At 40.9% G+C, this 17,015-nt stretch overlaps 1 protein-coding gene across 12 annotated transcripts in view; it reads right to left on the bottom strand.

Moving 5' to 3' along the window:
• ATP8B4 (ATPase phospholipid transporting 8B4 (putative)) overlaps nucleotides 1-17,015 on the bottom strand; it is a 345,053-nt gene that overhangs the window by 188,718 nt on the left and 139,320 nt on the right. For 11 of the 12 annotated variants that reach the window (XM_055538002.1, XM_055538000.1, XM_055537998.1 and 8 more), the window contains 2 exons: nucleotides 14,463-14,561; nucleotides 9,607-9,668 (listed from right to left, as the gene is read on the bottom strand). In XM_055538002.1, the coding sequence (XP_055393977.1) occupies nucleotides 9,607-9,668; nucleotides 14,463-14,561 (161 nt within the window). The remainder of the gene's footprint in view (nucleotides 1-9,606; nucleotides 9,669-14,462; nucleotides 14,562-17,015) is intronic. The other variant, XM_055538005.1, reaches the window with a different exon arrangement.

The raw sequence follows: 17,015 nt of genomic DNA, 5'->3' as shown, positions 1-17,015 counted from the left end.
AGGTAAGTAACAAATGCTAAGAAAAAGTAGCACTGACTCAAGGTGTTCACAATAACACAAACCACAATGCCAAAAGCCAGCCAAAGCAAACAGAGACTCCTGAGTTGGGAACCCAGAAGCCAGCCCCATGGCAAAGAGTTCATTTTCTTCTTTGCTGTTTTCTCATCTGTAACCAAGAGCAGTGCTACCCAATAGAACTAGAATTCCAACCACAAATGTGGGCCACAAAGGTAATCTTAAATTTTCTGGTAGCCACATTCAAAAAAGTTTTTCAGAAGGTAAATTAATTTTAATGTTATATTTAACCCAGTGTATACAAAATATAACTTCAAAAAGTAATTTAAAACAAATTATTAATGATATGTGTTACATTTGCTTTTTGGTACTAAGTCATTGAAACCTGGCATACACAATGTACTTAACAACACATATGAATTTGAACCAGCCTCATTTCAAATGCCCAGGAGCCCATGAGGTTAGCGGCTATCTAATTGGGTAGCAAGACTTCCACACTCCTTTCCTTGTTCCAAACCCATATGACTAGGAATGTTGATGGGACAGGACAAAAACTGGAAGCTGCATATAGATATATGAAAGTCAAGAAACAATTCAGCGCTGAAGACAACACATGTAACAGGAAAGAAAGAAAAGATGAAAATGAGGAAAATTTAAATTTCTCAAAGAAAAGCTAGCAGAGTAATCATTGATTGGCCATATGTTTGACTAAAACCGTGAGCCTTACTACAAAAAAATGTAAATCAGTATTACAGAGTTCTTCTTTTGTGAGGCTCAGATAGTAAAGAATCCGCCTGCAATGCAGGAGACCCAGGCTTGATCCCTGGGTCAGGAAGATCCCCTGGAGAAGGGAATGGCAACCCACTCCAATATTCTTGCCTGGGGAATTCCATGGACAAAGGAGCCTGGTGGGCTATAGTCCACGCAGTCACAAAAAGTCAGACACAACTGACCAAATAACACTTTCACTTTCATATAAAAAAATTATACTATCATTTTAAAAAATCAACAGAATTCTTTCCCTTGGATGTCTTTTACAATTTGAGAGATACAGGCATAGAGATAGAAGTGTGGGTAAAGAAATGGCCTTGGCTGAGCGACTTCACTTTCACTTTTCACTTTCATGCATTGGAGAAGGAAATAGCAGCCCACTCCAGTGTTCTTGCCTGGAGAATCCCAGGAACGGGGGAGCCTGGTGGGCTGCTGTCTATGGGGTCGCACAGAGTTGGACACGACTGAAGTGACTTAGCATAGCATAGCATAGAGGTTCTTGATTGTGTCTGCATAGTAGAATCACCGTGGAAACTTGAAAAACAAAACACCAAGGCCTCCCTTGCAAGCCTTGCAAGCCACTCATTTACTTGCTCTGGGACTGGGTGGAGCACAGATACAACACACAGCCCAGGCTGAGAAGTGCTAGATGGAATGACCTCTGTTGAAACCTTCAGACCGGTTCACACAGCCCCTTACCTGCCTGGGTGTTTCCATGGTGGCAGCTGGCCCAGGTTAGCATGCCCTGAGGAACCCTCATGAGAAACACTGGGTGTCTCTTGATATGTATTTCAAGAGACAGAGTCAGCAGACGGCATTCATAGCCTGGAAGAGAACGTTTTCCTCCCATACATCAGACACAGCAATTTCTACACATGGAATCATTCACTCCTGCCTAGTTTTAACACTAAAGTCACCACAAGATTTTATCAAAGGTTAATTCAACACCTATTTCTTAAGCACTTTCACATAAGATGCAGAAGATTGGTCCTGACTGGAAAGGAACGTAAGTAACAAAATCAAAACATGAAATTGAAAAGGAAGGTTATAAACAAAGAATCTTGTCTCCCTAATTATTGTGTGGCTTAGGTTAATAATGTTCATTAGCTTGCCCCATGCTAAGAATGTAGATGAGTAATGCTCCAGGCACCAAAAGTAAGGATATATATGCTTATTCACATACATATTATATTTAGATAAACTATATATATTGTGTGTGTTAGTCGCTCAGTCATGTCCAACTCTTTGCGACCTCATGGACTGTAGCCCGCCAGGCTCCTCTCTCTGTGGCATTCTCCAGGCAAGAATACTGGAGTGGATTGCCATTCCCTTCTCCAGGGGATCTTCCCAACCCAGGGATCAAACCTAGGTCTCCTGCATTGCAGGCAGATTCTTTACCATCTGAGCCACCAGAGAAGCCCATGAAACCATATGTATATACATATACGTAAATTAGACTTCTAATCACTCATGACATAATATATAAATGTAGGCTTTGTGGTCTGATTACATCATCTCTATTTATTTTATATATAGTTTATATTATTAATTACGTTTATATTTCTATAATTATATGCAAAGCCCTTCAGATGCAAAATAAATAGAGAAGATGTGATCAGACCACAAAGTCTATATTTACACATCATGTCGTGAACGGTTAGAAGTCTAATTTAGGCTCTTACTTGCCATGGAACCCTGGACAAGCCACTCCCTTTCTAGGCCTTAATCTCAGCATCTCTAAAAAGAAGCACTATCACCACACCTTGGGGTTTTATCAGAATTAAATGTGGAAGCATGGAGCCCACACATGGTAGTTGTTGATTAAGTATGTGTTGAATCTGAATGTAAATGTCCATATTCCTCACTTCTGAGAGCAGCAGAAGGGATACCTGAAGCCCAGAAGGAAAATTAATTGCCCAAAATCACATAGCGATCACTTACATAGACAATGTTTTCTGACTGTGCTTTCATCTCATCCCCTTCCTCTCAGGGATCTCATCCCCTTCCTCTCAGGGATCTCCTCCCCAAGACTAACCTTGCCTCCCCTCCCTCCAGGACAAGCCAATGATGCCTCCCCTGCCCTAGCATGAACCTCAAGTTCAAGCCTTCTGCCAGAAGCACAAAGAGAAGCCACAGGTACCTGGCAGTACCCAGCCCAGTAAGACACTCATCTCCAGCAACATCCAGACACCTGTGATTCTCTAGGCTTTTTACTTTAACCCTGTGTCATGACCCACAGGTGCCTAAAATAGACCCCAAAGCACTTTCCCAATATTTTCCATTAACACTGCCATGGGATTAAGCATGCATTAACTACTCTTAAGTCAACTTCCTTGAAAGCAGATCCTGAGATGAGGATTCATACGCAAAGGATTCATTAGGAAAGCACTTCTGAGAGAAAATGGAAATGAAGATGAGAAGTACGTGGAAGGGGAAGGAGCCACGCAAGGGTATGACTGCAGGCAAAGTCCCACCTTCAGCCTGATTTCAACACGCACTTGCGGTGCAAATTAAACCTCAGAGCTTATCCAGCTCAAGCTAGAGGCACTGCTCTTTCTTACTCTTGCACCAATTGGTCATTGGTTCCAGTAGTCCAAGGGCAGTGCTCTGAAGAAAGTAGCAAGTGCAAGCCCTTTGAAGCAATGCAGACAGCAGCCTAGGGTAAGCCCAGCAACACAGTAGTGGTCTGACACGTCCCTCACAGCATCCTCTACAATCACCAGCTCCAAAGGAGGACTGAAAGCTCCCCGGGCTTTCTCAAATCTAAGCCCATTTGATATCTCCAACTTTGCAAGTCCCAAAAAGTGAAAAGCCAGTGTTGAAAGCCAGAGTACATTCTGCAAAGACCACAACCCCAGCCACTGGTATTGGCTAGTAAAGGGACTCTGCAACATTTTACAGATAAAGCTCCTCTGGTAGATTGCCCTCTCAGCAAGAATACTTGTTACTGCTCAGTTTGAAAGTTCAACAGCCACTCAGCCACTGTGCTAGGCTCAAGGGACACAGACATGATCAACAGAGATGGCCAAAGGAGCTCACAGTAGTAGATAATCTTAAAAATGAAAAACGCTGCGTGATTTTTAACCATATCTTAAAGAAGACTCCATTCTCAGGACTGCCCTATGGTCCAGCAGTTAAGAATCCACCTTCCGATGGAGGGGACCCAAATTCGATCACAGGTCGGAGAACTAAGATCCAGTATGCCACAACTAAGACTCGATGCCGCCAAAAATAAATAAGTAAATATTCTGAAGAAAAGAACACTCCATTCTGGTTATGTGCTTCTACCTTCAACTGTACAGAATCAGGAACAGGACTTTTCAAAATGTCACATATATCAAATTACAAAGAGATGCTACCTCAAAAGGAATTGACAAAAAGCTAAATGAAAGCACAAGACCAGTGCTACTTCTAATAACCATGACAAAGATTATTGTGTGGGACACATACAACCATCAAGTTTCTGAATATCTAAGTTACTGGATTACTCCCATGGCCTCCAGGTAGAGGCCTCAATATCTTTCACTGCCCAAATACAGTCACAAAAGTTAACTGGTAATTTGAGATTCATTAAAAGATATACTGAAGCCTTTGAGTTAGACAAGGCTGTGGTCCTAGTGTGACTAGACTGACTAGTTTTCTGTGAGTATGGTTTCAGTGTGTCTGCCCTCTGATGCCCTCTTGCAACACCTACCATCTTACTTGGGTTTCTCTTACCTTGGACATGGGGTATCTCTTCATGGCTGCTCCAGCAAAGCGCAGCCGCTGCTCCTTACCTTGGACGAGGGGTATCTCCTCACCGACGCCCCTCCCGACCTTGAACGTGGAAAAGCTCCTATAGGCCCTCCGGTGCCCACGCAACCACTGCTCCTTGGACGTGGGGTTGCTCCTCCTGGCCACCGCCCCGGCCTCAGGTGTGGAGCAGCTCCTCCCGGCCGACGCTAGTCAATCTAATCACGCTAGGACCACAGCCTTGTCTAACTCAATGAAACTAAGCCATGCCCTGTGGGGCCACCCAAGACGGGTGGGCATGGTGGAGAGGTCTGACACAATGTGGTCCACTGGAGAAGGGAATGGCAAACCACTTCAGTATTCTTGCCTTGAGAACCCCATGAACAGTATGAAAAGGCAAAATGATAGGATACTGAAAGAGGAACTCCCCAGGTCAGTAGGTGCCCCATATGCTACTGGATATCAGTGGAGAAATAACTCCAGAAAGAATGAAGGAATGGAGCCAAAGCATAAACAATACCCAGTTGTGGATGTGACTGGTGATAGAAGCAAGATCCGATGCTGTAAAGAGCAATATTGCATAGGGACCTGGAATGTGAGGTCCATGAATCAAGGCAAATTGGAAGCAGTAAAAAAGGAGATGGCAAGTGTGAACATCGACATTGTAGCAATCAGCGAACTACAATGGACTGGAATGGGTGAATTTAACTCAGATGACCATTATATCTACTACTGCGGGCAGGAATCCCTTAGAAGAAATGGAGTAGCCATCATGGTCAACAAAAGAGTCCGAAATGCAGTACTTGGATGCAATCTCAGAAACGACAGAATGATCTCTGTTCATTTCCAAGGCAAACCATTCAATATCACAGTAACCCAAGTCTATGCCCTAACCAGTAATGCTGAAGAAGATGTAGTTGAATGGTTCTATGAAGACCTACAACACCTTTTAGAACTAACACCCAAAAAAGATGTCCTTTTCATTATAGGGGACTGGAATGCAAAAGTAGGAAATCAAGAACACCTGGAGTAACAACAGGCAAATTTGGCCTTGGAGTACAGAATGAAGCAGGGCAAAGGCTAATAGAGTTTTGCCAAGAAAATGCACTGGTCATAGCAAACACCCTCTTCCAACAACACAAGAGAAGACTCTACACATGGACATCACCAGATGGTCAAAACTGAAATCAGATTGATTATATTCTTTGCAGCCAAAGATGCTACGCTATGCTAAGTCACTTCAGTTGTGTCCGACTCTGTGCGACCCCACAGACAGCAGCCCACCAGGCTCCCCCGTCCCTGGGATTCTCCAGGCAAGAACACTGGAGTGAGTTGCCATTTCCTTCTCCAATGCATGAAAGTGAAAAGTCAAAGTGAAGTCGCTCAGTCGTGTCCAACTCTTAGCGACCCCATGGATTACAGCCTAACAGGCTCCTCCACCCATGGGATTTTCCAAGCAAGAGTACTGGAGTGGGGTTCCATTACCTTCTCTGGCAGCCAAAGATGGAGAAGCTCTCTATACAGTCAACAAAAACAAGACCAGGAGCTGACTGTGGCTAAGATCATGAACCCCTTATTGCCAAATTCAGACTTGAAGAAAGTAGGGAAAACCACTAGACCATTCACGTATGACCTAAATCAAATCCCTTGTGATTATACAGTGGAAGTGAGAAATAGATTTAAGGGCCTAGATCTGATAGATAGAGTGCCTGATGAACTATGGACGGAGGTTCATGACACTGTACAGGAGACAGGGATCAAGACCATCCCCATGGAAAAGAAATGCAAAAAAGCAAAATGGCTGTCTGGGGAGGCCTTACAAATAGCTGTGAAAAGAAGAGAAGCGAAAAGCAAAGAATAAAAGGAAAGATATAGGCATCTGAATGCAGAGTTCCAAACAATAGCAAGAAGAGATAAGAAAGCCTTCTTCAGCGATCAGTGCAAAGAAATAGAGGAAAACGACAGAATGGGAAAAACTAGAGATCTCTTCAAGAAAATCAGAGATACCAAGGGAACATTTCATGCAAAGATGGGCTCAATAAAGGACAGAAATGGTATGGACCTAACAGAAGCAGAAGATATTAAGAAGAGGTTGCAAGAATACACAGAAGAACTGTACAAAAAAGATCTTCATGACCCAGATAATCACGATGGTGTGATCACTCACCTAGAGCCAGACATCCTGGAATGTGAAGTCAAGTGGGCCTTAGAAAGCATCACTATGAACAAAGCTAGTGGAGGTGACGGAATTCCAGTTGAGCTATTTCAAATCCTGAAAGATGATGCTGTGAAAGTGCTGCACTCAATATGCCAGCAAATTTGGAAAACTCAGCAGTGGCCACAGGACTGGAAAAGGTCAGTTTTCATTCCAATCCCAAAGAAAGGCAATGCCAAAAAATGCTCAAACTACCACACAATTGCACTCATCTCACACGCTAGGAACGTAATGCTCAAAATTCTCCAAGCCAGGCTTCAGCAATACATGAACCGTGAACTTCCAGATGTTCAAGCTGGTTTTAGAAAAGGCAGAGGAACCAGAGATCAAATTGCCAACATCCGCTGGATCATCGAAAAAGCAAGAGAGTTCCAGAAAAACATCTACTTCTGCTTTATTGACTATGCCAAAGCCTTTGACTGTGTGGATCACAATAAACTGTGGAAAATTCTTCAAGAGATGGGAATACCAGACCACCTGACCTGCCTCTTGAGAAACCTGTATGCAGGTCAGGAAGCAACAGTTAGAACTGGACATGGAACAACAGACTGGTTCCAAACAGGAAAAGGAGTACGTCAAGGCTGTATATAGTCACCCTGCTTATGTAACTTATATGCAGAGTACATCATGAGAAATGCTGGGCTGGAAGAAGCACAAGCTGGAATCAAGATTGCTGGGAGAAATATCAATAACCTCAGATATGCAGATGACACCACCCTTATGGCAGAAAGTGAAGAGGAACTAAAAAGCCTCTTGATGAAAGTGAAAGTGGAGAGTGAAAAAGCTGGCTTAAAGCTCAACATTCAGAAAATGAAGATCATGGCTTCTGGTCCCATCACTTCATGGGAAATAGATGGGGAAACAGTGGAAACAGTGTCAGACTGTATTTTTCTGGGCTCCAAAATCACTGCAGATGGTGACTGCAGCCATGAAATTAAAAGACGCTTACTCCTTGGAAGAAAAGTTATGACCAACCTAGATAGCATATTCAAAAGCAGAGACATTACTTTGCCAACAAAGGTCTGTCTAGTCAAGGCTATGGTTTTTCCCGTGGTCATGTATGGATGTGAGAGTTGGACTGTGAAGAAGGCTGAATGCCAAAGAATTGATGCTTTTGAACTGTGGTGTTGGAGAAGACTCTTGAGAGTCCCTTGGACTGCAAGGAGATCCAACCAGTCCATTCTGAAGGAGATCAGCCCTGGGATTTCTTTGGAGGGAATGATGCTAAAGCTGAAACTCCAGTACTTTGGCCAGCTCATGCGAAGGGTTGACTCATTGGAAAAGACTCTGATGCTGGGAGGGATTGGGGGACGACAGAGGATGAGATGGCTGGATGGCATCACTGACTGGATGGACGTGAGTCTGGGAGCACTCCGGGAGTTAGTGATGGACAGGGAGGCCTGGCGTGCTGTGATTCAGTGGGTCGCAAAGAGTCAGACACAACTGAGCAACTGAACTGAACTGAAGCCTTTAGTTCAAATTCATCATGTAATTGCACATATTTTTAATATATTCCATATGAGATGATAATTCAAAGTAATTGAGTCTGATTATCAAATATTCTCTGGGGAATTAATCAGCTCATATTGTCAGATCTAATTCCCAGTCAGAACTGCAAGGCTTGAGAAATTCAAGATAGGCAACAGTCCAACTCAAAGTTATACACTACATCAGCTTACAGACAGTCACCACCTCATAAGAACTTGCTCAACACCACAAAAGTACTCAGGGTCAGAACTAAACTCAAGTCTCTCTGAGCATGAAACCCAGGCTTTTAAATACCATGCTACAGTGGCTACAATTCAAAACCTGCTGACGCTGGAAATGAACCACACGGTTCCAAGCATCTTTATGACTCTGTTTCTATAACTGTGGTTTTAGATTAAGATCATTTTTCTTCACTGTGCATTTAACACCATTTTCTAAAATAATCTAATAAAGGAAAACTATATTATTCATTGCACTGTAAATAATCAGTCAATATTTTACTTATAGAAAGAGATTAATTACTTTAATCCTACCAGTTATTGTCTAAGCTACCTAGCCCTTCTCGATGTCCATTTCTTAGAATTTTTCCATCTCATGTGATTAATTCATTTTATGATATTCCCTTTAAAAACTGCATTCTTCACAGTATCCAAATGCTTCAAAATCATCAACAGACATGACTGATTGCCAGACTGAAGTACAATGTTACAAATTTACCTTGCCATATGTTATTATTAGAAAAAAAGGGACAAAGAGACTAAGAAACAATGAAATGAAGGTTTAAAATTTACCTTTTTGAAAGTTTTCTGAAGGCGTTTTTGCTATTGTTTGTGTGTAAATACACATTTTAAACCATTTCAGGGTCAAGAACCATTCCCATATATATTTTTTTCATTGATGGATGAATTTTACAGCAATTAAACATCTGTGTTATGGTGAATAATCCATCCTAAACTCAACTATCAAGTTGGTACAAAGTTCTTATCACTATATTTATATGTGTTGAAATCTCTCTAGCAATATTCCCAGAAATTACCAAATTAAATCATTCAAATACTTACTAAACATCTACTACATAAAAGACATCATATGTGTGCCAGTTCCAAATAGTGTTAGATCTAGAAATAAAAAAGTAACTATAGCATGTCTGTATTCGACAAAGGAAACTCCAAAGGAATTTATTTGAAGTAGAAGTTGAGCGAGTAGCACAAGCATTTGCTGAACATAAAAGAGAGCTATGAAGATACAAAGGACTTACACTGCAATTTTTAACAAGTTAAAAGGGGGAAGAAACATATATTCAACTAAAAGAGAAAGTCACCAATGGTCAAGACCTGTTTGATGACCTGAAATCTTAAAAGTAACTGAAAGAATGTATTTCTTACTTGCTGTCGATGAGCACTTCAGATTGCCGATTATTCACCTGATTATCACTCTTGTGGCGAAACTGAAAATCAAAGCATTTGTGAAAAGATATATTAAATCAGTGCTCTGTTAAATCAGACCTAAATGGGAAAGAAATCCCAAAAAGAGGGGATGTATGTATACATATGTACAGCTAATTCACAATGCTGTAGAGCAAAAAGTAACACAACATTGTAAAGCAAATATACTCCATTAAAAATTTTTAAAAACACATTAAATCATACTTTGTCAGCACAAATAGTGACACTGAAAATACTTTGAGTTCACCTGTTTGGAAAACAACATCAAGTCTAAAATGAGCATGACTTATGCTTACCTTAGCCCCAGCTCCATGCGTTCTAAATTAAGACTCTTCTCACTAAATCTCATTCTGGGTGTCACCAATGGAATAAGTCTGGCCACATGCTCTTCCAATTCCCACACATTTTTAGCTGTCTTCTAAGAAGACAATGTGCCTTTTACTCTGTCATATAGTTCCAGAGAAAACCATACATGAATTTTGATGTCTTCAACAAGGAATGGGGGCTTCCATTTTTCTCACATATGTGCTCAATACTTTACTGAACATCATCCATTCTGTTTTATGGATTTCTTTGAAGTCAAGCAATTACTTGTAACAACATGTATTCTTATTCTCCAGAAATTCTTATTGTTAACAGTGATCTTATGAAATACTGAACATTTAAAACAAAATCAAAATATAATACTGAACCACATTTGGTGTGGATTCATGTTTTTATGCCCAAGTGATCCTATTTCTTATGCTGTATTTGCTTGGAAGAATCCACACATTATGAGCCTTCTACTAAACTAATAAATGAGCAGCCATTCAGACAGGAACAGGCTAAAGTAGAGATAAAATGTTATTTTAATTGATTAGGCTAAATGCACAGATGAAGAGGCGATAGTATCAGGACATAAGAAATTTTGATTTCATAGATTTTAATCATCAGGATTATCACTTTTTCCTTAAAAAAAAAAACACCTAACATTGTATTAATATCACAGTATATAAATTGCTTCAATCAGCCCTTCCCCATTTTCAACATCGTTACCAAATCCATCCCATTCTTTCTGTTATGCTATGCTCAGTGCATACAATTACACTGATTGCCATGTATAAGTCAATGAATATTACTAAGGAAAAAAGATACTTGGCATTTGTTAACAGGGAGTTTTATAACACTGGTAGAAGAGTAAATTAAGTCAACCCATCATTGGCATGCGAACTTCTCTCCAGCAATAAGAATAGAAACATTATTCTGTCCAAATATGTAATTTGAAAGGGGTGGATGTTCTGTTTTCCCCTCCATACCTACACCTCATCCTTCTACACTCTGCCCTGTGCCAGGGGATGCTGATCTATTTAATCCCTGCCTTTTGGCTACTGATTGGGCTTGGGTGGTATTGACAGAAAATCACTGGATCAGAGGAGAGTAAAATGGGGTTATGTATTACTGGTTTCTTCTGAACTGGGTCAGCAATGGGTGCTTCCTCTATAGATAGCCCTCAACCTCAGCTCCAGGTCTGGTAACTGCCTCCTCCCTTTGCCCCTTCAGGTCTAGAAGTAATACTGCCACCTTTGTTGCTACCCTACGTGCTTTTCCTCACTCACAACCCTTTTAATAGTGCCTTGATTATTAATCTTTCTCCAATCTTCCCCCATTCCACGGTGATATCTGTTTCCTGCCAAGACCCTAACTGATAAAGATATTCTGTTGTTAAACAGAATTATCATAAAAATAAAAAGATATTCAGACATCAGAGACTTAATATTTAGACACCTCTATATCTAACCTGAACAAGCTTCCCAGATGGCGCTAGTGGTAAAGAACCCACCTGCTAACTAGCAGACATAAGAGATGCAGGTTTGATCCCTGGGTCAGGTAGATTCCCTAGAGGGGCATGGCAACCCACTCCAGTATTCTTGCCTGGAGAATCCCATGGACAGAGGAGCCTGGTGGGCTACAGTCCACGGGGTCACAAAGAGTCAGACATGACTGAAGCAGCTGAGCACACAAATTGACTAGCTGGCTGGCATCACAGAAAATCACCATGGAGTTCACTGCCTAAAAGCTGAGCGACCTACTCTCCGAGCCTCAGGATGCTCAGGGTTTTCCAAGGGATCTTGCCATTGACACAGATGGAGCCTGGGAAGACTAGAAACAATTATCACAGGTTCAGAAGATGTATAAACCTATCACTCAATGGCATATAGAGAGCTATTGAGGCTAGAGCATGTGCAGTCACCTAGGCTGAGAATAGAATTTGTCTGAATTTAGAATGCTTGGTTTTCCCAAAACTGTTTTAAATCTGAATTTGATTGACTTCCTTTGGATTATGGAGATTTCAAAACTCTCCATCATCTTATACCTTAATATTTATATTAGTTGCTTGACTTTTTAAATTACTTGATTTTTTAATTTCATGCAAAGATGGGCTCAATAAAAGACAGAAATGGTATGGACCTAACAGAAGCAGATGATATTAAGAAGAGGTGGCAAGAATATATAGAAGAACTATACAAAAAAGATCTTCATGACCCAGATAATCATGATGGTGTGATCACTCACCTAGAGCCAGACATCCTGGAATGTGAAGCCAAGTGGGCCTTAGAAGTATCACTATGAACAAAGCTAGTGGAGGTGATGGAATTCCAATTAAGTTATATCAAATACTAAAAGATGATACTGTGAAAGTGCTGCATTCCATATGTCAGCAAATTTGGAAAACTCAGCAGTGGCCACAGGACTGGAAAAGGTCAGTTTTCATTCCAATCCCAAAGAAAGGCAGTGACAAAGAATGCTCAAACTACCACACAATTGCACTCATCTCACACGCTAGGAAAGTAATGCTCAAAATTCTCCAAGCCAGGCTTCAGCAATACGTGAACCGTGAACTTACAGATGTTCAAGCTGGTTTTAGAAAAGGCAGAGGAACCAGAGATCAAATTGCCAACATCCACTGGATCACTGAAAAAGCAAGAGAGTTCCAAAAAAACATCTATTTCTGCTTTATTGACTATGCCAAAGCCTTTGACTGTGTGGATCACAATAAACTATGGAAAATTCTGAAAGAGATGAGAATACCAGACCACCTGACCTGCCTCTTGAGAAACCTGTATGCAGGTCAGGAAGCAACAGTCAGAACTGGACATGGAACAACAGACTGGTTCCAAATAGGAAAAGGAGTACATCAAGGCTGTATATAGTCACCCTGCTTATGTAACTTATATGCAGAGTACATCATGGCAAATGCTAGGCTGGAAGAAGCACAAGCTGGAATCAAGACTGCTGGGAGAAATATCAATAACCTCAGATATACAGATGACACCACCCTTATGGCAGAAAGCAAAGAGGAACTAAAGAGCCTCTTGATGAAAGTGAAAGAGGAAAGTGAAAAAGTTGGCTTAAAGCTCAACATTCAGAAAACGAAGATCATGGCATCCGGTCCTCTCACTTCATGGCAAATAGATGGGGAAACAGTGGAAACAGTTGCTGACTTTATTTTGGGGGGCTCCAAAATAACTGCAGATGGTGATTGCAGCCATGAAATTAAAAGACGCTTACTCCTTGGAAGGAAAGTTATGACCAACGTAGATAGCATGTTAAAAAGCAGAAACATTACTTTGTCAACAAAGGTCTGTCTAGTCAAGGCTATGGTTTTTCCAGTAGTCATGTATGGATGTGAGAGTTGGACTGTGAAGAAAGCTGAGCACCGAAGAGTTGTTGCTTTTGAACTGTGGTGTTGGCGAAGACTCTTGAGAGTCCCTTGGACTGCAAGGAGATCCAACCAGTCCATTCTGAAGGAGATTAGTCTTGGGTGTTCATGGGAAGGACTGATATTGAAGCAGAAACTCCAATATTTTGGCCACCTGATGCAAAGAGCAGACTCTTTTGTAAAGACCCTAATGTTGGGAAAGATTGAAGGCGGAAGGAGAAGGGGACGACAGAGGATGAGAGGGTTAGATGGCATCACCAACTCAAAGGGCATGAGTTTGGGTAAACTCTAGGAGTTGGTGTTCCACAGGGAGGCCTGATGTGCAGCGGTTCATGGGTCGCATAGAGTAGGACACGACTGAGCAACTGAACTGAACCGGTATGATGAGCAGAGGATGCTGCTGCTGCTGCTCTGCTGCTGCTAAGTCGCTTCAGTAGTATCCAACTCTGTGCGACCCCATAGACGGCAACCCACCAGGCTCCCCCGTCCCTGGGATTCTCCAGGCAAGAACACTGGAGTGGGTTGCCATTTCCTTCTCCAATGCATGAAAGTGAAAAGTGTAAGGGAAGTCCCTCAGTTGCGTCCGACTCTTAGCGACCCCATGGACTGCAGCCCACCAGGCTCCTCCGTCCATGGGATTTTCCAGGCAAGAGTACTGCAGTGGGTTGCCATTACCTTCTCCAGAGCAGAGGATGTGAGAATGCCTAATATCTGCCAGTTCCTAAAACTTAAACAAAGACTTGAGATACAGGATAAATAATACTTTACTGAATGGAAACAGGTTTGTCTATCAATTCTGATCTTACCACTAATTATTTGTATGTTCATTAAGAAATCTTTAGTTCTTTATAGGTGAGAGTGTCTTCATGTATAAAATGAGGGAGTGAGTCTACTTACTGAAGCCCCGTTGCTATTACTATAAACAACCCTGGCTCTATGACCTCTATATTAATCATCAGATAACCATAAAGCTTCTTATGGCAAATATTTGCCAAAATAACTTCATTCAAAAATTTCAAATGGATCTCTATTTTCTACTTCTGAGAGGTCACAACTGAAACTGAGACCACAGGAATGCTCAAAAGCAAATACTTACATAGTCATCTGTGGCATCTTTGACAGCTGTCATAGTTACCACTAGGACCAAGGGTACAATGGTGGTAAACCAAGTCAAGGAGGAAATTTCTGGAATCAGCTGAAACAAACATTTCAAGTAGTTTAGTGCTTTTAAGTTTCATAAACATAGCTTTCAAGTTTTGTCATTCAACTTTATAAGACAACAGAAATTAATGAAATGATATTCAGTTATTTGTACAAATGTAGAACATTCGATAATTTAAGTGTTTGCACTCAGATATAAGACACAGAATAAAAGCATCATTGAACAATTTTCAGACTACCTGGCAAAAAATTAAATTTTTATAGCAAGTTGAGAAGAAAGCTTCTTGAAGTCTTTTGCAAATGATGATCTTTTCCCAGGATGATAAATGTCACCTATCTTTTCTGAGCTTCTCAATTCAACTTTTCACAGTTTTACCAGCTCCTTACCAATTCTCAAAGAGAGAATCTTCCAGCACCTACCTTGCACCAGACACAATCCCAAATACTTTTTATATATGATATCACTTGATCCTCAGAGAAGTTTATCAAGTTAGATTCTGTACCAGAGGTGTTTTGCACACATCTAGAGTGTTTATATTGCATGTAAATAGTGCACAGCACAGAATACACCGTGAATGACAGCCACGAGTCCGGAAATGCCACAGCCCTGGGCACCATTTCCCTATTTTATAAAAAAAAAAGTATCAGAGAAGTCAAACTGATTAAGCAGCCCAGAACATACGCTGCTAAAAATTGAATCTAGGTCTATTTGACTCCAAAGCCTGGGCCTCTATCTGTAAAGCCACCCACCTAAGAGAGACAGAGTGACAGTCAACATGACTCTCTTACATAGGCAGTCTTCAAGTGGGGTTCATTTTGGAGTTACTTCAGGGCCATCAGGCAGGGAAGGATGGGTGGAGATGGTCAGTGTATATTGATCAGGCCTCAACCAAACAGCACTATAAATTTTATGTAATAGCTTCCACATAAGATCAAAAAGAAAAACCCTCAAAACCCTATGAAGGACCAACAAAAACATCAGCCTGAGTGGCAGAAAAGATGGATTCTAATCAGAGTTGTATCATTAACACATGGTAAAAGCTTCACACCTCACTTAACCTCTCCAGATCTCATTTCTGCATCAATAAAAGACAGGAGATTATACTGAACCATCCTAAAGAGCCCTTCTAGATATAAAATTCTGTGAACAGGAACCTTTGGTCATAAATAAGAAAACCCATTAGAGAAATTAGGGAAGTGGTGTAAAGGGTTCTATGAAGACACCAAAAGCAAATTCATGGGGGGAAGAGAAAAAAAGTCTCTTCCAAAATTGTAAGGTGTACTTTCAGTGCTATTTTTTTTCTCTTGTTAAGCATCCAGTTCTTTTTTTTTTTTTTCCTCCCTACTCCAGGAGGACTCCTCAGACCCTACCTGCTTACCTCTTAATGGTTTCACGCCCTCTTAAACTTTCTCTCCAAAGTTCTTTTCAACTTTCCCTCATAGTACTTGGTGACTATTGGTCTTGTGCAGGTATTTAGCCTTAGATGGAGTTAACCACCCACTTTGGGCTGCATTCCAAAGCAATCTGACTCCAGGGAGACCTGGTCTGGTATACCAGGTCTACCAACCTCACACCAACCCTGGGCTGGGCCTCCATCAGAAGGAGCAACCAGTTGTTTTCAACTCTTCCCTTACTTCTTAATACCCCTCTACTTTGAGTACACATAATTTTGATGGACTGATTCCATCCAACTGGCTTTTGGACTTTGGCATGTGATCCAGGTCAAGACAATCACTGCATTAAATTCCTGTGCCAGAGTGACAGGTTTGGAAAAGGAAGGTAACAGCATGGTCCAATTAAAGCTAATCCCAAGACTTTTTAGAGAACAGAAAAAGTGATTCATTTTCATTCTCTCTTTCTCCCTCTTTCCTCTCCCTCTCCTTCTCCCCCTCTGCCTCTTTTTTACATCAGCATTGAAGCCAGGAAAATAAAACTCTAAAGTTTTCAAGGATCACCAAAGTAGACAGAATCTGCCTGAGAGTAAATATGAAGGAAATAAAAAAGAGAAGTGACATCCTGTTGAAACAGTTGTCATAAAGTACATTAAGTGAATTTAGATGTCTGTGACTTACATTAAGTGAACTTAGATGTCTGCAACTTACAACCAAGATTCTTAAGACAGTTATTCTACTGAATAAATTGTTGTTTAGTTAAAGAAAAAACAGTGCTCAAGCTATAATCAAGACTGTACATATCCAGTTCATCCTCTTTTCTCCTATAATTAATGCATAGCCCAGCAGATTCAGAATCTACCTGTTTGATGTGATTACTTTAAAATAAATATAAGGTAAATAACTGGCTAATATGAGCCACTTATATGTATGCTAAATCTTTGACTTATGCCTTTCCTCCCTGAAATATCAGTAAAATTTGAAATTTCACTTAGGTTCAAATTTTAGTCAAGTGGGAAGAAAAAGGAAGGTTACCAACTACCAATGAACCACTCAAAACTATAAAAAAAGTCACAGTGAAATAACATATAGCATT

Source organism: Bubalus kerabau, chromosome 10 (genome assembly GCF_029407905.1).
Source record: "Bubalus kerabau isolate K-KA32 ecotype Philippines breed swamp buffalo chromosome 10, PCC_UOA_SB_1v2, whole genome shotgun sequence".
NCBI lineage: Eukaryota > Metazoa > Chordata > Mammalia > Artiodactyla > Bovidae > Bubalus > Bubalus kerabau.
This window is presented reverse-complemented; position numbering and strand designations above follow the sequence as displayed.